The sequence below is a fragment of the Procambarus clarkii genome, chromosome 56 (assembly GCF_040958095.1).
Source record: "Procambarus clarkii isolate CNS0578487 chromosome 56, FALCON_Pclarkii_2.0, whole genome shotgun sequence".
Lineage (NCBI taxonomy): Eukaryota > Metazoa > Arthropoda > Malacostraca > Decapoda > Cambaridae > Procambarus > Procambarus clarkii.
In genome coordinates, this window is record NC_091205.1 from 11,351,482 (window position 1) to 11,374,478 (window position 22,997).

Here is a 22,997-nt window from a genome sequence, read left to right on the forward strand (position 1 = left end):
CATACGAACGACATTCAGAAACTTGTGTAAAGAATCATTCAGAACTTTGTATACCACATATGTCAGGCCAATCCTGGAGTATGCAGCCCCTGTGGGACATTTGGGGCTTGACTCTATTTATTTAAATATAAATGTAATGAAAATCAATTACGAAGGACCACCCGCTTTTATAGTAAAGAGGGAAACTAATAAAATATGATCATTAGAAAATTCCTAGATGAACCAGTAACTATGGATAAAATACTAGAGAATATGATCACTTATATAATTAATGGGCTGTATAATTTAACTGAATCATAGCCTCAAACACCTACATTGGGGGGTTATTACTGGAACTTCATATATGTCCAGGAACTAGTGTGGTTCGTGCACCAGTTCATTATGTAATAATCTAATCCTATGACCAATTATAGAATCATTATATTTATCACCAATAAGAACATAGATTATAAACATGAGAAATTAATAATTATAATAAACACATGTCAATCCAAAAAAACAGTGCTCTGCATGAATAATACTACAGATAATGGAATTTAAGGAATACGGAAAGGGTCTTAGCTTGAAGACGATTTCCAAGACATCGGTTATGACTCATCCTCGGAATCTCCTGGACTCATCATGGAACACTGGGAGATGATTAACACGGGAAATGACAGCTCGGGGAATTCTTCACACACGCTGCAAATCAAATTATATTCAGTAGCACAGATTAAGCTGCTAGACATCTATGTTCAAGAAAATTAAATTAAAGAATGGAGGCAGATAATAACCTGTGGCTTTTTATAGTCGCTCTGCGTGATGACAAGCTACCCAGCTATAACCCCATCCTAAATGATGCATCAAATGGGAATAAAGGCACTTAGCTAATAGGGCACTGTGTAAGTTAAGGCTTGCCGAAGTTTGCGTCCTAGGTTCAGGCGTCATTGTAACGAACACGTGGTGTCGAACCTAGCCTAGATGTTGACGCGCTTCTCTGGCCGGTCACGTTGTGTTACACGGAACAAATTTAACAGGTTCCTGGCTGAATGTCAAATTAAATCTCTTGACCATTCAACACAATGTATAAAGTGGCACTGACACCAGCTAAGTTGTTGTCTGCAAAGGTTCTTCACACCTCACAGTGGCGACTTTCGTCTGGAGCTTTTGGTGGCGTCTACCTTGGTGGCTTGGGTAATGGCGTCTCTCTCTGAGCGCGTCGCCTCGTGTACTCGCGTCTCCCCTGCCCCGCTCCGCGTCCCGCATTTGATACACAAATTATTTACTACGAATATTATCATTTCTCGCAGTTGTGATTAAAATGCTCGGATAAGGATGGGTTTATTATTCAGAGGAGTTAAATATTATTATTTGCCCATTTTACGATGGTAAACAAGCAATGGAGAGGAATTAAAGTATCTCCAGGGCATTCACGCGTGACGTTAAATTTATTACCAGATAACAGTTATAACTATAACGCTCTATTTGGCATTAGTTGGGGATCAGTTTATCTGTAAATAATTATCACACAGAACACCGTTGTTTTATAGAGAATCAAACTCAATTCTCAGACACACTGGATATAGTTGTGTTTATTATAATGGAATCTGACACAATACTGGCGTCTGGTGACGTAAGAATTCTAGCCTTATTGTACAGATGTAATTATTAGTACATGTGAACTCTACGTTTGGTTAATTTTAATTACTACAATGATTAGTAGATTTAGTAATAATTAATAATAATACAACAGTGTTGTATTATGTTGGAAATTTCCAACATAACTCCGGGGGGAGAATTTTAGGGTTGCAGTGTAATGTGGAGTACTGACACACCCATCCCGAAGTTAATATTAATATTAGTATATTAGTATGTTAGTATGTTAGTACACACATAACGAATGTCCCGTATTTGTCAAGGACATACAAGAAACTTAAGTCTTGCTGATTTCATGTTAAATGGAACATGTTATTAAGAATTACCTAAAGCTAATAACTAAGAACTTACCCTAGACTCTGTGACTGGTGTCGTTATGACATGTAATGTGTATGTTACAAAATCTCAAAGTCTGCAAACTCTCAGATACTCTAGATAAATAATATTATTTATAGCCTATACAACAATTAAAGATTTAAATCATACAATTCAAACAACAGAATCTACGGTGATGAGAATGTCCTGGGTCATAGTGACTTGTAATGGTTTGTTACTTGACTTCACACCACAGTATCATCATAGTTATCTAAATTGGATGTAAAAGGAATTACTCTTGATCAGAGCTGTAATAGGCTTGCAGTTTCCGCTTACATTGTTGAGCGGCAGCTCTAGTGGGGCGGTTGCTCGGAGGATCAGAATTACTGTCCTCGGAAACTACTGGGGAAGCTAGTTCTGGTTGATACTCTCGTTCAGCCAATTCGAGAGGAACCAGCTTCTCTAAAGTTTTTAGAGTAGTGTTGCCTCGGCATAAAACTTTCACTACTCTCAGGACACCTTGATGATCTGGATGAATGGCAACAATTTTGCCTATAGGCCACTCTGACCTTGGTCCATCACTGTCGACTAGTACTAGGTCCCCTGGTTTAAGTTGCACTTTATTATAAGGACTCGAAGCTCCGTAGTGGTACTCTCGTAGAGCTGGGAGGTACTCTCGAGTCCACACCTCATTCCACCTGTTAATAACCCCTGAGAGATGCTGGTAGCTTTCCACCAAGTCACCTCTGGTCACACGTGACGGGTCTGCAGGGTCCTCTTCGACTAAAGGGATGAGAGGGCTCAGTAGACCTCCATGGATCAAGTGTGAGGGACTCAGAGGTTCTCTCTGGGAGAAATCATCAGACAGGTAGGTTAATGGGCGGTTATTGACTCGCGCCTCGATTTCCACAACAATGGTTTGGAGCTCGGAGTAACTGACCCTTTGTCTGTGTAAAGTTTTTCTTAAACACTTCTTGACTGTGCCTATCATTCGCTCATAGAACCCACCTTGCCAAGGGGCTCTTGGTGCTATAAATTTCCAGTGACATTGTCGTCTCTGCAGGACTGACTGTACTTCTGGGTGATTCCAGACTTCTCGCAGACAGGCTTCTCCTGCCACAAAATTGGAACCATTGTCCGATATCATCAGTTTGGGACAAGATCTGCGAGCTGCAAATCTGCGGAAAGCCTGGAGGAAGGCTTCAGCACTCATATCTGAAGTCACTTCTAAATGTACGCCTCTGGTTGTAGCACACGTAAAGAGACAAATGTATGCTTTCACTGGTATCTTGTCTGGGTTGCCAGTGAGAAGTAAGGCTCCTGTGTAATCAACACCAGTGGTTTCAAAGGGACGAAGATGAACCACTCTTTCTTCAGGGAGTGGAGGAGGTCCTGGGTAAGGACATACTCTAGCATCGTATCTTTTACAGATTACACAGAATTTAATTATTGACTTGACAGTCTGACGACCTTGAGGAAGCCAGTACTTTTGTCTAAGGTCGGTGAGAGTATCTAACACTCCACCATGTAAAGTACCATATTGATAGTGATGTAAAACAAGAAGTTTAGTGATGATGTGGTGACGTGGTAGAAGAATTGGATTCTTTGTGTCCAGATCAATTTTTGCATGAAGCAAACGTCCTCCACATCTTAGTATATTATGAGTGTTGGCATCATACCAGATACCTAGAGACTTAGTTAATTTATCTGGAAGATTTTCATATTCGCTTCCATATGTCTCTTGTTGTGCACGTTTGATCCAGTAGAGGATAGGATTGGGAAACTTATGTCGAATTCCTATCTTAGCAAGAAAGTCAAACACATGTGCAGTCACTCTTAATAACTTACTTAAGTTAGAATAATTGTGAGGATCAATGGCTAAGATTCGTTGAGGTTCTGGTTCTTTCATGGGAGTGGTGATATTGGTCACTATGACTTGTGGCTTTTGTTTGGGCCACTGACCACCAACAAGCCATGAAAGTCCATTGAACCACAACGAAGACTTGATAAGTTGTTTTATCGTTAATCCTCAAGATAAATAATCTGCAGGATTGTCCTTAGTAGGAACATGTCTGAATTTATATCCAACAGATAACTCATGAATCTCCCTAACACGATTACTGACGTAGGGAGTCTTGTTGTTGTTGTTTCTTGCCCATTGTAAGACTGCCTCGTTGTCTGACCACACGACAATCTCACCAAAGTGAATATTATTGAGTGTCTTTGTCAGGCAATGAGCCAATCTTACTCCCACCAGCAATGCAGTCAACTCCATTTGAGGCAAAGATCTCTTCTTAATGGGAGCAACTCTTGCTTTAGATGTGAGCAAAATTGATTGTGCACTATTAACTAAGTAGGCTACAGCGCCATATGCTTTGCCAGAGGCATCGCGGAAAACGTGCAAATTGGTGGGTAAGTTTGGTCCTGAAGCATTACGAGGAAATTTCAAAACACCTAACTGATTGAAATCCGTTGTGAGTATCTGCCATTTAGCTTGTAACTCACTTGGTAACGGATCATCCCATCCCATATGTTTCTGCCAGCACTCCTGCATTAGGAGTTTGCCCCTTATTAATATAGGACTAAGTAAGCCTAAAGGGTCAAATGGTTGACTGACAAACGAGAGCAATGTTCTCATGGTAAGGGTTGAGTTATCGGTTTGTACTGACTTGACATTCATCTCGTCAGTACTTGTGTTCCATTCCACACCTAGAACCTTTAATTGAGTGGGTACCTGATAACCTGGAAATTCTTTCTCGATTACCTGGTTTAGTAATTCATTATTTGAGGCCCATGACTGTAGTGGCATATTGGCTCCTAATAGCTCACGGTTAGCCTCATGGTAGATTTCTACCAAATTAGTTTGATCATTAGTTGTTCCCTGGAAATTGTCGACATACAAGTTGTCGCTAATGTCTGCCTTATAAGGGCTATTTGATTTCCTCAAATGTGTGTCTAATGTTGCTTGCAAAAGAAACGGCGAGGACGTAGCTCCGAATAATACTGAGGCAAAACGATATGTGATGATATCACTGTTAGGATCCAGTGGGTCCTTAATCCAGAGGAACTTTGTGTAGTTACGATCTTCCTGCTGCAAACCTACTCGGAGAAAAGCTTTGCTGATATCAGCAGTATAGGCGAAAATACCAGTGCGAAATCGTAACAGCACATCATGTAGCCTTTGTGTTAGGCTAGGTCCCGTTTGGAGACATTCATTTAAAGACACACTGCTTGGCTTTACTTTAGCACTACAGTTAAAGACAATACGAATAGGTGTTGTCAATGAGTCTTTCACCACAGCGTGATGAGGTAAATAATGACCTAATTTTCGGTCATCGTTATCAACAACTTCAATAAATTTACTGTTAAGTTGTTGTTGGATGAGTTGATGATACATGTTCAGTTTGTCTGGCTGCTTCTGTAGTCGTGCTAATTGAGACTGCAATTGTGAGGCTGCCATAAAATAATTAACTGGAAGTTGTGGATGATTCAACTTCCATGGGAGTCTTACCCAGTATTGTTTGTTTTTATAGACAACTGTATCCAGATATTGCTGGTAAGTCCACATATCATCAGGGCTTGGTTGTTCAGGGACAATACCTAAAGTGTCTAAATCCCACAAACGATGTACAGGTGGATCAGACTCAATATCTTCAGATATCTCTCTGAAACGTAGGGGTGACTGTTCCAAGCCTAGTCACGCCACTATTATGTTATTAGACTGTTGGTTTGTTGACGCTGGATTTTGTCGGAAAAGCACCGGTCCAGTAAGCAATTTGCCTCCAGCAGACGACAACAAATTCATTCCGTGTTGTCTGGTGCATCCAGTTATAAATTTGTAATAATGATCCGCGCCCATAAGTATTCCAACATCAGTGAGGCAGTCAGAATTTATTTTGTAATCTGCTAGCCTCATGCGGTTTCGTTTAAGATGTCTCGCAGTGCGAGCTAACCCTGTGACTTGCAGGTCTGTAGGAAGTTTATCTACTACTACCGCTTGTATTGGACTAGTGGAAGATCCAAGTCTCACTAATACCTTAACTACTTGGTATTCACGAGGTCCACTATTCGTCAAGAAACCAGAAATATTTAACCTCACACTTTTGGTAGGTTTTAAATTTAACTTATCTACTAACTGTTGTGTAATGAAGGTTTTCTGTGATCCTTGATCAAAAAGACGTCTAGTGTTAACTCTAGATCTTCGGTTTATTAGTCTAAGTTGAGCTGTAGGCAGAGTGGTATTATTGCCTGACTCAGTAGCAAGTACATTTACTTCTTGATTCACTTTGCAATATTGCACTGTGGTAGAATTCGTGGAATTCTCCCCAGTGGTCATGGTTGGTGTAGAAGATTTTCTACATAAGGCGTAGTGATGTACACCTTGGTTGCATCTATTGCAGGAACGTAGCTGCACTACACATTTTTTGGGATCATGAGAGCCCATGCACTTGTGTATTTCTTTCAACCTTTTAATCCTAGTATTATAAGTAGGATAAACAGAGCACTGGTAAGTGGCATGTCCTTGATTACAGAACAGACACCTTCTCTGGTTAGTTGACTTGGTCTCTTTAGTGGACAAGTCATTGGTTATCTCAGAAGGAGACACCGAATAAGTACTTACATTTCCACTTCTTTTCCCAGTGGATGGAGTAGTCTTGGATTTATATTTACTAGACTTATTCAAAGTCTGTTTGGGTATGACTGAAGTGTCAGTATTAGTTGGTTTAGACTCAGGTTTAATTTTATCATGAGTCTTCAACCTGTTAACCGTTATTCTCAGTCCCTCGAATATTTGGTCAAGAGTGAGAAACTCGGTATTATAGTGTGAGCAGAGCTCTGTTAAGACATTTCGAGGTAATTTCCTCTGCAAAAGTAACTTGATTGACCATTCTGAAGCTGGTATATCAACTTTAGTACCTAAGGCCTTTACTAGAGACTCTACTTCTAGTCTGAAGCTTTGAAGTGACTCTGGTCTACTATTTGGTGCATTCAGATCTAGCAATTGGTAATAGAGGGTAGCTATACTTAACTCTTTGTTGCAATAGTTCAATTTCAAAAGTTTTATAGCTTCCTCATAATTACTCTCATTGAGAGTTAGGTTATGTATGACCTTTTTAGCTTCTCCTTTGAGAAGACTAAGCAGGTATGAGAATTTAGAAACCTTGTCAAGAGACTGTTTCTTGTGTATATGAACTTCAAATGAAGTCCAAAAATTGTCCCAATTTTCTGTATCTAATCCTGAAAATGTAGGTAAGTCTAAAGTAGGTAAACGAACCTCTGGTAGTTGGGTATTGAATTGAGACCCTGTGTTACTGGTATTGGATCCAGATTGTTTTGCTAATTTAGATAGCATGTAAAGTTTATCTTGAGTCTCATCTTCATACTGGGAGATACCGTCTACAATTTGACTTACTTCATCAGGATCAGTTTCTGTGGTATTCAGTAGAGTAAGATAAGACTGACTGGTAGATCTAACCTGATCAAATTTCAGTTCAGCTACTCTTACTGATGTCTCTAAGTGATAAGAGTCAATGGGAGTATCTTTAGATAAGCCCTCAGCCTTGTTAATTAATCTGATCAAATGACCTTTAAGGCCAATATAGGTTCTCCTTAATTGCTCAGGAGTAGCCATGTTGGGCTTGGGTCCAAACTTCATGGGATTAGTATATGTATTACTAATGAAGCTTGGGTACTTGTTCATTAGTTGACAAGTAACATTAAATGTAGCATAATTTAATGTGGCTAATTTATACTCTACCTCACTTGAGGTTAAATGTACCTACCTAACAACAAGTAGCTAGATATTTTGTGCATTGTCTGAACTTCACCATTAGTTCTCGTCCGGTTAGCTCTTCTATATCACCATTAGAGGTAATGGGGATCATCCAGCAATACACAAAATAGATACATACAAAATAATGAGTACAAGATGAAATATTATGGAGACGCTCCAATCAGAGTTATCTCAAATTTTAATCCCACCCTGTATAGGGTCAGCACAAATAGTATAATACATACACTACTGACTAGCTCAAGTCTAGTCGTGATAATTCCTAAGAACTATAAATTTATTTAGTCTGGGCTTGTACCAAATTCAGCACAATCTCAGCCTAAATTCTACCTAATAAAATTGGTAAAGATTATTGTGGTGCAGTAAGGTGAATATAATTGTGCTGTATTTTTGAGTTTTTTGTTTTTATAGTTTATAAGGGTGCACTTGCACACACAAGTGAAAACATATAAAGGTTATGAGCTGATGCTCCTGGTGACTTAAAGATTCTTACTTCAGTATGAAGTGTAGGCCTAAGTGTTGTGGGCAATTAACTGTGTCCCACTAGTGCTACCTTGTACATGAGGTGCAAGTAGCAATGAATTGGTGTGACTTAGACTAACTGATGTGTTACGCTGTTGTCAGACACAATTAATTAAATGGTTAGTCTAGATAACATCACACAAGGATTAGTTATTACTAATTAGTATTTATAATTATAATTTATGTTTATCCGGTTCGATAAGACCATAATGTGGGACATTTAGGGCTTGACTCTATTTATTTAAATATAAATGTAATGAAAATTAATTACGAAGGACCACCCGCTTTTATAGTAAAGAGGGAAACTAATAAAATATGATCATTAGAAAATTCCTAGATGAACCAGTAACTATGGATAAAATACTAGAGAATATGATCACTTATATAATTAATGGGCTGTATAATTTAACTGAATCAAAGCCTCAAACACCTACATTGGGGGGTTATTACTGGAACTTCATATATGTCCAGGAACTAGTGTGGTTCGTGCACCAGTTCATTATGTAATAATCTAATCCTATGACCAATTATAGAATCATTATATTTATCACCAATAAGAACATAGATTATAAACATGAGAAATTAATAATTATAATAAACACATGTCAATCCAAAAAAAACAGTGCTCTGCATGAATAATACTACAGATAATGGAATTTAAGGAATACGGAAAGGGTCTTAGCTTGAAGACGATTTCCAAGACATCGGTTATGACTCATCCTCGGAATCTCCTGGACTCATCATGGAACACTGGGAGATGATTAACACGGGAAATGACAGCTCGGGGAATTCTTCACACACGCTGCAAATCAAATTATATTCAGTAGCAACAGATTAAGCTGCTAGACATCTATGTTCAAGAAAATTAAATTAAAGAATGGAGGCAGATAATAACCTGTGGTTTTTTATAATCGCTCTGCGTGACGAAAAGCTACCCAGCTATAACCCCCTCCTAAATGATGCATCAAATGGGAATAAAGGTACTTAGCTAATAGGGCACTGTGTAAGTTAAGGCTTGCCGAAGTTCGCGTCCTAGGTTCAGGCGTCATTGTAACGAACACGTGGTGTCGAGCCTAGCCTAGATGTTGACGCGCTTCTCTGGCCGGTCACGTTGTGTTACACGGAACAAATTTAACAGGTTCCTGGCTGAATGTCAAATTAAATCTCTTGACCATTCAACACAATGTATAAAGTGACACTGACACCAGCTAAGTTGTTGTCTGCAAAGGTTCTTCACACCTCACAGTGGCGACTTTCGTCTGGAGCTTTTGGTGGCGTCTACCCTGGTGGCTTGGGTAATGGCGTCTCTCTCTGAGCGCGTCGCCTCGTGTACTCGCGTCTCCCCTGCCCCGCTCCGCGTCCCGCATTTGATACACAAATTATTTACTACGAATATTAATATTATCATTTCTCGCAGTTGTGATTGAAATGCTCGGATAAGGATGGGTTTATTATTCAGAGGAGTTAAATATTATTATTTGCCCATTTTACGATGGTAAACAAGCAATGGAGAGGAATTAAAGTCTCTCCAGGGCATTCACGCGTGACGTTAAATTTATTACCAGATAACAGTTATAACTATAACGCTCTATTTGGCATTAGTTGGGGATCAGTTTATCTGTAAATAATTATCACACAGAACACCGTTGTTTTATAGAGAATCAAACTCAATTCTCAGACACACTGGATATAGTTGTGTTTATTATAATGGAATCTGACACAATACTGGCGTCTGGTGACGTAAGAATTCTAGCCTTATTGTACAGATGTAATTATTAGTACATGTGAACTCTACGTTTGGTTAATTTTAATTACTACAATGATTAGTAGATTTAGTAATAATTAATAATAATACAACAGTGTTGTATTATGTTGGAAATTTCCAACAGCCCCAGCATGGAGTCCATATCTAGTCAAGGATAAGACTAAACTGGAAAAGGTTCAAAGGTTTGCCACCAGACTAGTACTCGAGCTAAGAGGTATGAGCTACGAGGAGAGACAACGGGAATTAAACCTCACTTCGCTGGAAGACAAAAGAGTTAGGGGGGACATGATCACCACATTCAAGATTTTGAAGGGAATTGATAGGGTAGATAAAGAAGGCTATTTAACACAAGGGGCACACGCACAAAGGGACACAGGTGGAAACTGAGTGCCCAAATGAGCCACAGAGATATTAAAAATATCTTTTTTAGTGTCAGAGTGGTTGACAAATGGAATGCATTAGGAAGTGATGTGGTGGAGGCTGACTCCATACACAGTTTCAAGTGTAGATATGATAGAGCCCAATAAGCTCAGGAACCTGTACACCTGTTGATTGACGGTTGAGAGGCGAGACCAAAGAGCCAGAGCTCAACCCTTGGAAACACAACTAGGTGAGTACACACAAAATGGGGCCTGGTAGCCTGGTGGATAGTGCGCAGGACTCTTTATTCTGTGGCGCGGGATCGATTCCCACACCCGGCAGAAACAAATCGGCAAAGTTTCTTTCACCCTATGCACCTGTTACCTAGCAGTAAATAGGTACCTGGAAGTTAGTCGGCCTGGGGGGAGCCGGTCGGCCGAGCGGACAGCACGCTGGATTTGTGATCCTGTGGTCCTGGGTTCGATCCCAGGCGCCGGCGAGAAACAATGGGCAGAGTTTCTTTCACCCTATGCCCCTGTTACCTAGCAGTAAAATAGGTACCTGGGTGTTAGTCAGCTGTCACGGGCTGCTTCCTGGGGGTGGAGGCCTGGTCGAGGACCGGGCCGCGGGGACACTAAAAAGCCCCGAAATCATCTCAAGATAACCTCAAGATAGTCAGCTGTCACGGGCTGCTTCCTGGTGTGTGTGTGTGTGTGGTGTGGGAAAAAAAGTAGTTAGTAAACAGTTGAGAGACGGGCCGAAAGAGTAAAGCTCAACCCCGCGCAAACACAACTGAGTGAATACACACGATGGGCTAATAATACCCCGACAGACTACCCCGATACCCATTCCCACACACGCGACGTATTAATAATGTCCATACACACACACACGCGATGGACTAATAAGAAATTTAAATGCTGCTAATCACTTGAAGAAGAGACATATGAGGGAAGTGACACATGACCACTACTCCCCTAAAAATGTGTTTATTGACCAACGACGTTTCACTCGGGAGCGTTAAAGTAAAATAATACGTCTTCCTCCATCATATACTAATGATTTTTGCCCAATTAGGAAGGAAATGATAGCTTAGGTTGGGATAGGGTGAGTCAGTTGACTTTTTACTGAGTATAACTAAAGAGAGAATTGATATAATGAAGCTCAAGGAGAGCACCCAACAATCTGCACCCTACAATCAAAGGTTTGGGTGCAGAAATATAGATTATACAAGTAGAATATACATGAGGCTAAATGATATATAGATGAGTAAATGTTGTATTTGCCAAAACTCAGGCAAATCATAACATAGAACGAAAAGGCAATGTAAAGGATCTGGGTGTACTCATGTCGGAAGACCTTACCTTTAAAGAACACAATAAAGTAGCCGTCACAACTGCAAGAAAAATGACAGGTTGGATAACAAGAACTTTTCACACTAGAGATGCTATACCGATGATGATACTTTTCAAAACGCTTGTGCTCTCTAGAGTGGAGTACTGCTGCACAATGACAGCACCTTTCAAAGCTGGAGAAATTACTGAACTGGAGAGCGTGCAGAGATCCTTTACTGCTAGAATCCACTCAGTAAAACATCTAAACTATTGGGACCGACTAAAGAGCCTAAAACTGTACTCCCTTGAGCGCAGGCGGGAGAGGTACATAATAATTTACACGTGGAAAATATTAGAGGGGCTGGTCCCAAACCTGCACACAGAAATAACATCACATGAGACCAGAAGACATGGCAGGATGTGCAGAATACCCCCGTTGAAAAACAGAGGTGCAACTAGTACTCTGAGAGAGAACTCTATCAACATCAGAGGTCCGAGACTGTTCAACAAGCTTCCACTACACATAAGGGGCATAACTGGCCGACCCCTCACAGTGTTCAAGAGAGAACTGGATAAGCACCTCCAAAGGATACCTGATCAACCAGGCTGTGACTCGTACGTCAGGCTGCGAGCAGCCGCGTCCAACAGCCTGGTTGATCAGTCCGGCAACCAGGAGGCCTGGTCGACGACCGGGCCGCGGGGACGCTAAGCCCCGGAAGCACCTCAAGGTAACCTCAAGGTAAGGTAACCACACGCTAACCCTAATCTGTTATAACATCATCACTTTCTATGGCGTGAGGTGAGGTGATATCGACGCCATCTATGGACCTGCACTCCAACTCCAAGGCATTAAGTGAGACGAAGACAGTGCTATCCGTTGGCGGAGGTGTGGCATCTGTGAATGGCTCCTGTTTCATATCCAAGTTAGGAGGTGAGGTCGATGAGGATGACCTCTGGTGAAGGAAAGCGATTCATCAATTTGAAAGCGCCAAGTCATAATGACCATATAGCACTTGGAAGGGGTCAGGAAAAAAATTTGGGATGGGACGGGGGAGGGGAAGGAATGGTGCCCAACTTCTGGGACTGTCGGAGATTGAGCGCCGACCTCTGTGAAGGGAGACCGTCACTTTACCTTACAGCCTAGGTGGTTGGGAGTGAAGTAACGATATAAACGCCATCTAGATTGTGCATCCGATTACATTTCACAGTTCCCGGTGAAGGATTGGCATCCTATGTTCTTCGTGCTTACTTCCTGTTCCGCTAATGACTATTATGTCTACAGAGGTGACGTGGAGAGTCTATTGCACTGTGTAAATCAGTTCATCTTGGGCAATCCCAAACTACTGCCTTGTTCCTGTGAGAGGACACGTGGCCGCCGTCGGCAGTAGACAGTGTTTTAGTTGTTGTACCTGTGCAGTGATTGTGTGGACCGAAGTACCTGGGATTGTGCCAAGAGCAGTTACAAGACGACAGTAATGGCTGTCTGTTGATAAGTGCTGCCAGCACGTAGGCTTCTGCCAAGGAGTTAGTAGTGACTCCAGGACGTATTATTTATGACCCCTGTCCGCGTGTTGCTGAAGTCCTCTGCCAGTGTTTCTGGAGAGCCGATGTAGGGTATTTGGACATCGTGACGATACGGTGTGTAGACTGGCTCATGTTGAGGTAGGTGAACTCGCCGGTCATTACCAATGAGCGTCGACGATGTATACTTGAAGAAAGTGGACTCACTGGGTTTTGAAGAACACTTCAGATATATTGAGTGTCCTGGGTGAAAGCGACACTGTGTTCATAAGTGTAGTTATTCTTCGATAGATAATATATTTGTGAAGGTGTAACTGCATCTTGTTTAAACTTTTCTGTGCACTCTTAACTTGCTGCCGCCAGTTCTTGAATTTATCGTTAACTTGGGGGGGGGGGGGGGTAGGATCATAGAAGAAGAGGCTCCAAGGCCCCATAAGTAGCAGGAACCCGGTTACTGGCTGAAGCAGGTTAGGTTATCTTGAGGTTATCTTGAGATGATTTTGGGGCTTTTTAGTGTCCCCGCGGCCCGGTCCTCGACCAGGCCTCCACCCCCAGGAAGCAGCCCGTGACAGCTGACTAACTCCCAGGTACCTATTTACTGCTAGGTAACAGGGACATTCAGGGTGAAAGAAACTTTGCCCATTTGTTTCTGCCTCGTGCGGGAATCGAACCCGCGCCACAGAATTACGAGTCCTGCGCGCTATCCACCAGGCTACGAGGCCCAGAGGGAGGTTGTAACAATACCCTTCCTGCCTCCTCTCTGGCTCCAATCGAATACCCATCCTAACCCCACTTCATTACCTTCCCTGGCCCCTACCGGAACCTTCTCCAATATTCTCCCGGAACCTTCTCCAATATTCTCCCGGAACCTTCTTCAATATTCTCCCGGAACCTTCTCCAATATTCTCCCGGAACCTTCTTCAATATTCTCCCGGAACCTTCTCCAATATTCTCCCGGAACCTTCTTCAATATTCTCCCGGAACCTTCTCCAATATTCTCCCGGAACCTTCTTCAATATTCTCCCGGAACCTTCTCCAATATTCTCCCGGAATCTTCTCCAATATTCTCCCGGAACCTTCTTCAATATTCTCCCGGAACCTTCTCCAATATTCTCCCGGAACCTTCTCCAATATTCTCCCGGAACCTTCTTCAATATTCTCCTGGAACCTTCTCCAATATTCTCCCGGAACCTTCTCCAATATTCTCCCGGAACCTTCTTCAATATTCTCCCGGAACCTTCTCCAATATTCTCCCGGAACCTTCTCCAATATTCTCCCGGAACCTTCTTCAATATTCTCCTGGAACCTTCTCCAATATTCTCCCGGAACCTTCTTCAATATTCTCCCGGAACCTTCTCCAATATTCTCCCGGAACCTTCTCCAATATTCTCCCGGAACCTTCTCCAATATTCTCCCGGAACCTTCTTCAATATTCTCCTGGAACCTTCTCCAATATTCTCCCGGAACCTTCTTCAATATTCTCCCGGAACCTTCTCCAATATTCTCCTGGAATCTTCTCCAATAGCTTCACTGACTCCTCTCTGATACTGTCCCTAGTCCCGCTGCAATACCCTCCCTGACCCCTCTCTAATACCCTACCTGACCTTTCTCCATTACCCTACCTGATACTTCCCCAATATCCTTTGTAACCCCTCTCCAATATCCCTTGAAATTCTTTTCCATTACCTTCCCTGACCCCTCTCTAATACCCTTTGTAACCCTTCTTCAATACCCTACCTGACCCTTCTTCAATACCCTACCTGACCCTTCTTCAATACCCTACCTGACCCTTCTCCATTACCCTACCTGACCCTTCTCCATTACCCTACCTGACCCTTCTCCAATACCTTACCTGACCTGACCCTTCTCCAATAACCCTCTCTGCAATATCCTCTATGTCCATAGTCAACTCACATGAGGTGAGGGCGCCTGACTGGCAGGGATGATGTTACAGACAGACAGACCAGTCATCTCACATGAGGTGTGGGCGCCTTACTGGCAGGGATGACAGAGAGACAGACCAGTCAACTCACATGAGGTGTGGGCGCCTGACTGGCAGGGATGACAGACAGACCAGTCAACTCACATGAGGTGAGGGCGCCTGACTGGCAGGGATGAGGGTTGCCTGGTGTTTGGTCATCATCAAGCCACAGCAACACGGACCGTCCTTCTCCACGTTGTTGGTCCCCATGAACCTGTCAACACACCTGAGGGTCACCTTCACGAGAGTATAGCGGCAGGTTGCTGGGATATGCCAGGATTATGCTGGGATAAGAAATTATGTTGGACTATGGCAGGATTCCTTATGGGTAATACAGGATGGTTTAGAGATGGCATGATTTTTCTTGGATAGAAGGCGTATGATATGATAAGGCAGGATGTTGGAATATGCAAGGATCCATCTCTGCTATAACAAGATGATTATATGTCATAATCACTTTAACATTGATATGTTAACTCTAGGATAGGAAAGGGTTACTCTCGGGCATCGTTTATTAGGAAGGATATTATAGTGTCTATCTTCGGGACTGTAGGAAGGCCAGGATATGTCAGGATCAATCTCGGGATCTGAAGGATTGTCAGGATCAATTTCGGGATCTGAAGGATGGCCAGGAAATGGTAGAAACAATGTCGGATATTTTAGGATAGCCAGGAAAGGCAGGGTTGGTCTCTGATATTATAGGATAACTAGGATGGGGCAGCATACGCCAGGAAAAATGTAGGATGGCCAGGATATTACAGGATCTATCTAGGGAATTGTGGCACAATATTTTGTGATTTATTTGTATTTTTTACATTTTGTACGAAGATGAGGGAACGTCTCTCACTTTGTATGGAGATGAGGGAACGTCTCTCACTTTGTATGGAGATGAGGGAACGTCTCTCACTTTGTACGGAGATGAGGGAACGTCTCTCACTTTGTACGGAGATGAGGGAACGTCTCTCACTTTGTACGGAGATGAGGGAACGTCTCTCACTTTGTACGGAGATGAGGGAACGTCTCTCACTTTGTACGGAGATGAGGGAACGTCTCTCACTTTGTACGGAGATGAGGGAACGTCTCTCACTTTGTACGAAGATGAGGGAACGTCTCTTACTTTGTACGAAGATGAGGGAACGTCTCTCACTGTGTACGAAGATGAGGGAACGTCTCTCACTGTGTACGAAGATGAGGGAGGGAACCCTTGACAAAAAGAAAGTGAGGGGAGGGAACACCTTGACAAAAAGAAAGTGAGGGAGGGAACACCTTGACAACAAGAAGGTGAGGGGAGGGAACACCTTGACAACAAGAAAGTGAGGGGAGGGAACACCTTGACACAAGAAAGTGAGGGGAGGCAACACCTTGACACAAGAAAGTGAGGGGAGGGAACACCTTGACAAAAAGAAAGTGAGGGAGGGAACACCTTGACAACAAGAAAGTGAGGGGAGGGAACACCTTGACAACAAGAAAGTGAGGGGAGGGAACACCCTGACAACAAGAAAGTGAGGGGAGGGAACACCTTGACACAAGAAGGTGAGGGGAGGGAACACCTTGACAACAAGAAAGTGAGGGGAGGGAACACCTTGACAACAAGAAAGTGAGGGGAGGGAACACCTTGACAACAAGAAAGTGAGGGGAGGGAACACCTTGACAACAAGAAAGTGAGGGGAGGGAACACCTTGACAACAAGAAAGTGAGGGGAGGGAACACCTTGACACAAGAAGGTGAGGGGAGGGAACACCTTGACAACAAGAAAGTGAGGGGAGGGAAAACATCTACTGACATCTTCTGAGCAAGGAGGAGAGACCACCTTGAGAACTACTGAACGAGGAGAATGAGCACACAGACAACAATTGAGCGAGAGGAAGGATCAGCTTTACAACTGATGAACCAGGAGATGGAACAGCTTGACAATTGTGAATGACGGGAGAGACAACCTTGACAACTGCATAGCAATGAAAGGAATCACCTTGACAAATAGTGAGTGAGGATATAGAACACCTTGAAACTAGTAAGCAGACAGAAAACTTTGACAAAGTGAAAGTAAGTGAAAGGAAGCAACACCTTGACAACTAGTAGGAAATTTAAGTAATCAACATGAAAGCTAGTGAGTGATGGGAGGAAATACCATAACAATAAGCGAACCCCACGGTCCCAGTCTTCTCATGTCTGCCCCCCACCATAGTGAGGCCCAGTCTTCTCATGTCTGCCCCCCACCATAGTGAGGCCCAGTCTTCTCATGTCTGCCCCCCACCATAGTGAGGCCCAGTCTTCTCATGTCTGCCCCCCACCATAGTGAGGCCCAGTCTTCTCATGTCTGCCCCCCACCATAGTGAGGCCCAGTCTTCTCAATGTCTGCCACCCACCATAGTGAGGCTCAGTCTTCTCATGTCTGCCCCCCACCATAGTGAGGCCCAGTCTTCTCATGTCTGCCCCACCATAGTGAGGTCCAGTCTTCTCATGTCTGCCCCCCACCATAGTGAGGCCCAGTCTTCTCATGTCTGCCCCCCACCATTTTGAGGCCCAGTCTTCTCATTTCTGCCCCACCATAGTGAGGTCCAGTCTTCTCATGTCTGCCCCCCACCATAGTGAGGCCCAGTCTTCTCATGTCTGCCCCCCACCATAGTGAGGTCCAGTCTTCTCATGTCTGCCCCCCACCATAGTGAGGCCCAGTCTTCTCATGTCTGCCCCCCACCATAGTGAGGCCCAGTCTTCTCATGTCTGCCTCCCACCATAGTGAGGTCCAGTCTTCTCATGTCTGCCCCCCACCATAGTGAGGCCCAGTCTTCTCATGTCTGTCCCACCATAGTGAGGCCCAGTCTTCTCATGTCTGCCCCCCACCATAGTGAGGCCCAGTCTTCTCATGTCTGCCTCCCACCATAGTGAGGCCCAGTCTTCTCATGTCTGTCCCACCATAGTGAGGCCCAGTCTTCTCATGTCTGTCCCACCATAGTGAGGTCCAGTCTTCTCATGTCTGCCCCCCACCATAGTGAGGCCCAGTCTTCTCATGTCTGCCTCCCACCATAGTGAGGCCCAGTCTTCTCATGTCTGCCCCACCATAGTGAGGCCCAGTCTTCTCATGTCTGCCCCCCACCATAGTGAGGCCCAGTCTTCTCATGTCTGCCCCCCACCATAGTGAGGCCCAGTCTTCTCAATGTCTGCCACCCACCATAGTGAGGCTCAGTCTTCTCATGTCTGCCCCCCACCATAGTGAGGCCCAGTCTTCTCATGTCTGCCCCACCATAGTGAGGTCCAGTCTTCTCATGTCTGCCCCCCACCATAGTGAGGCCCAGTCTTCTCATGTCTGCCCCCCACCATTTTGAGGCCCAGTCTTCTCATTTCTGCCCACCATAGTGAGGTCCAGTCTTCTCATGTCTGCCCCCCACCATAGTGAGGCCCAGTCTTCTCATGTCTGCCCCCCACCATAGTGAGGTCCAGTCTTCTCATGTCTGCCCCCCACCATAGTGAGGCCCAGTCTTCTCATGTCTGCCCCCCACCATAGTGAGGCCCAGTCTTCTCATGTCTGCCTCCCACCATAGTGAGGTCCAGTCTTCTCATGTCTGCCCCCCACCATAGTGAGGCCCAGTCTTCTCATGTCTGTCCCACCATAGTGAGGCCCAGTCTTCTCATGTCTGCCCCCCACCATAGTGAGGCCCAGTCTTCTCATGTCTGCCTCCCACCATAGTGAGGCCCAGTCTTCTCATGTCTGTCCCACCATAGTGAGGCCCAGTCTTCTCATGTCTGTCCCACCATAGTGAGGTCCAGTCTTCTCATGTCTGCCCCCCACCATAGTGAGGCCCAGTCTTCTCATGTCTCCCTCCCACCATAGTGAGGCCCAGTCTTCTCATGTCTGCCCCACCATAGTGAGGCCCAGTCTTCTCATGTCTGCCCCCCACCATAGTGAGGCCCAGTCTTCTCATGTCTGCCCCCCACCATAGTGAGGCCCATTCTTCTCATGTCTGCCCCCCACCATAGTGAGGCCCAGTCTTCTCATGTCTGTCCCACCATAGTGAGGTCCAGTCTTCTCATGTCTGCCCCCCACCATAGTGAGGTCCAGTCTTCTCATGTCTGCCCCACCATAGTGAGGTCCAGTCTTCTCATGTCTGCCCCACCATAGTGAGGCCCAGTCTTCTCATGTCTGCCCCACCATAGTGAGGCCCAGTCTTCTCATGTCTGCCCCACCATAGTGAGGCCCAGTCCTCTCATGTCTGCACCACCATAGTGAGGTCCAGTCTTCTCATGTCTGCCCCCCACCATAGTGAGGCCCAGTCATCTCATGTCTGTCCCACCATAGTGAGGCCCAGTCTTCTCATGTCTGTCCCACCATAGTGAGGCCCAGTCTTCTCATGTCTGCAACCCACCATAGTGAGGCCCAGTCTTCTCATGTCTGCCTCCCACCATAGTGAGGCCCAGTCTTCTCATGTCTGTCCCACCATAGTGAGGCCCAGTCTTCTCATGTCTGCCCCACCATAGTGAGGTCCAGTCTTCTCATGTCTGCCCCCCACCATAGTGAGGCCCAGTCTTCTCATGTCTGCCTCCCACCATAGTGAGGCCCAGTCTTCTCATGTCTGCCCCACCATAGTGAGGTCCAGTCTTCTCATGTCTGCCCCCCACCATAGTGAGGCCCAGTCTTCTCATGTCTGCCCCCCACCATAGTGAGGTCCAGTCTTCTCATGTCTGCCCCCCACCATAGTGAGGCCCAGTCTTCTCATGTCTGCCCCCCACCATAGTGAGGCCCAGTCTTCTCATGTCTGCCTCCCACCATAGTGAGGTCCAGTCTTCTCATGTCTGCCCCCCACCATAGTGAGGCCCAGTCTTCTCATGTCTGTCCCACCATAGTGAGGCCCAGTCTTCTCATGTCTGCCCCCCACCATAGTGAGGCCCAGTCTTCTCATGTCTGCCTCCCACCATAGTGAGGCCCAGTCTTCTCATGTCTGTCCCACCATAGTGAGGCCCAGTCTTCTCATGTCTGTCCCACCATAGTGAGGTCCAGTCTTCTCATGTCTGCCCCCCACCATAGTGAGGCCCAGTCTTCTCATGTCTGCCTCCCACCATAGTGAGGCCCAGTCTTCTCATGTCTGCCCCACCATAGTGAGGCCCAGTCTTCTCATGTCTGCCCCCCACCATAGTGAGGCCCAGTCTTCTCATGTCTGCCCCCCACCATAGTGAGGCCCATTCTTCTCATGTCTGCCCCCCACCATAGTGAGGCCCAGTCTTCTCATGTCTGTCCCACCATAGTGAGGTCCAGTCTTCTCATGTCTGCCCCCCACCATAGTGAGGTCCAGTCTTCTCATGTCTGCCCCACCATAGTGAGGTCCAGTCTTCTCATGTCTGCCCCACCATAGTGAGGCCCAGTCTTCTCATGTCTGCCCCACCATAGTGAGGCCCAGTCTTCTCATGTCTGCCCCACCATAGTGAGGCCCAGTCCTCTCATGTCTGCACCACCATAGTGAGGTCCAGTCTTCTCATGTCTGCCCCCCACCATAGTGAGGCCCAGTCATCTCATGTCTGTCCCACCATAGTGAGGCCCAGTCTTCTCATGTCTGTCCCACCATAGTGAGGCCCAGTCTTCTCATGTCTGCAACCCACCATAGTGAGGCCCAGTCTTCTCATGTCTGCCTCCCACCATAGTGAGGCCCAGTCTTCTCATGTCTGTCCCACCATAGTGAGGCCCAGTCTTCTCATGTCTGCCCCACCATAGTGAGGTCCAGTCTTCTCATGTCTGCCCCCCACCATAGTGAGGCCCAGTCTTCTCATGTCTGCCTCCCACCATAGTGAGGCCCAGTCTTCTCATGTCTGCCCCACAATAGTGAGGTCCAGTCTTCTCATGTCTGCCCCCCACCATAGTGAGGCCCAGTCTTCTCATGTCTGCCTCCCACCATAGTGAGGCCCAGTCTTCTCATGTCTGTCCCACCATAGTGAGGTCCAGTCTTCTCATGTCTGCCCCCCACCATAGTGAGGTCCAGTCTTCTCATGTCTGCCCCACCATAGTGAGGTCCAGTCTTCTCATGTCTGCCCCACCATAGTGAGGCCCAGTCTTCTCATGTCTGCCCCACCATAGTGAGGCCCAGTCTTCTCATGTCTGCCCCACCATAGTGAGGCCCAGTCCTCTCATGTCTGCACCACCATAGTGAGGTCCAGTCTTCTCATGTCTGCCCCCCACCATAGTGAGGCCCAGTCATCTCATGTCTGTCCCACCATAGTGAGGCCCAGTCTTCTCATGTCTGTCCCACCATAGTGAGGCCCAGTCTTCTCATGTCTGCCCACACTATAGTGAGGCCCAGTCTTCTCATGTCTGCCCCCCACCATAGTGAGGCCCAGTCTTCTCATGTCTGCCCCCCACCATAGTGAGGCCCAGTCTTCTCATGTCTGTCCCACCACAGTGAGGCCCAGTCTTCTCATGTCTGCCTCCCACCACAGCGAGGCCCAGTCTTCTCATGTCTGCCCACACCATAGTGAGGCCCAATCTTCTCATGTCTGCCCCCACCATAGTGAGGCCCAGTCTTCTCATGTCTGCCCCCCACCATAGTGAGGCCCAGTCTTCTCATGTCTGTCCCACCATAGTGAGGCCCAGTCTTCTCATGTCTGCCTCCCACCATAGTGAGGCCCAGTCTTCTCATGTCTGTCCCGCCACAGTGAGGCCCAGTCTTCTCATGTCTGCCCCCCACCACAGTGAGGCCCAGTCTTCTCATGTCTGTCCCACCACAGTGAAGCCCAGTCTTCTCATGTCTGCCCCCCACCATAGTGAGGCCCAGTCTTCTCATGTCTGTCCCGCCACAGTGAGGCCCAGTCTTCTCATGTCTGCCCCCCACCACAGTGAGGCCCAGTCTTCTCATGTCTGTCCCACCACAGTGAGGCCCAGTCTTCTCATGTCTGTCCCACCGCCATGAGGCCCAGTCTTCTCATGTCTGCCCCCCACCATAGTGAGGCCCAGTCTTCTCATGTCTGCCCCCCACCATAGTGAGGCCCAGTCTTCTCATGTCTGTCCCACCACAGTGAGGCCCAGTCTTCTCATGTCTGCCTCCCACCACAGTGAGGCCCAGTCTTCTCATGTCTGCCTCCCACCACAGTGAGGCCCAGTCTTCTCTTGTCTGTCCCGCCACAGTGAGGCCCAGTCTTCTCATGTCTGCCCCCCACCACAGTGAGGCCCAGTCTTCTCATGTCTGCCCCACCATAGTGAGGCCCAGTCGTCTCATGTCTGCCCCCCACCATAGTGAGGCCCAGTCTTCTCATGTCTGCCCCACCATAGTGAGGTCCAGTCTTCTCATGTCTGCCCCACCATAGTGAGGCCCAGTCTTCTCATGTCTGCCCCACCATAGTGAGGCCCAGTCGTCTCATGTCTGCCCCACCATAGTGAGGCCCAGTCTTCTCATGTCTGCCCCACCATAGTGAGGCCCAGTCTTCTCATGTCTGCCTACCACCATAGTGAGGCCCAGTCTTCTCATGTCTGCCCCACCTTAGTGAGGTCCAGTCTTCTCATGTCTGCCTCCCACCATAGTGAGGCCCAGTCTTCTCATGTCTGCCCCCACCATAGTGAGGCCCAGTCTTCTCATTTCTGCCCCACCATAGTGAGGCCCAGTCTTCTCATGTCTGCCCCCCACCATAGTGAGGCCCAGTCTTCTCATGTCTGCCTCCCACCATAGTGAGGCCCAGTCTTCTCATGTCTGCCCCCCACCATAGTGAGGCCCAGTCTTCTCATGTCTGACCCCCACCATAGTGAGGTCCAGTCTTCTCATGTCTGCCCCCCACCATAGTGAGGTCCAGTCTTCTCAT

The 22,997-nt window shown here is 46.0% G+C and overlaps 1 protein-coding gene across 1 annotated transcript in view; it reads right to left on the reverse strand.

Annotated features, from left to right (window-relative positions):
- Window positions 1-22,997, reverse strand: part of LOC138353166 (transient receptor potential cation channel subfamily M member-like 2) — a 176,785-nt gene that overhangs the window by 65,561 nt on the left and 88,227 nt on the right. Inside the window, exon 4 of the mRNA XM_069306033.1 lies at window positions 15,330-15,438. Within this exon, the coding sequence (XP_069162134.1) occupies window positions 15,330-15,438 (109 nt within the window). The remainder of the gene's footprint in view (window positions 1-15,329; window positions 15,439-22,997) is intronic.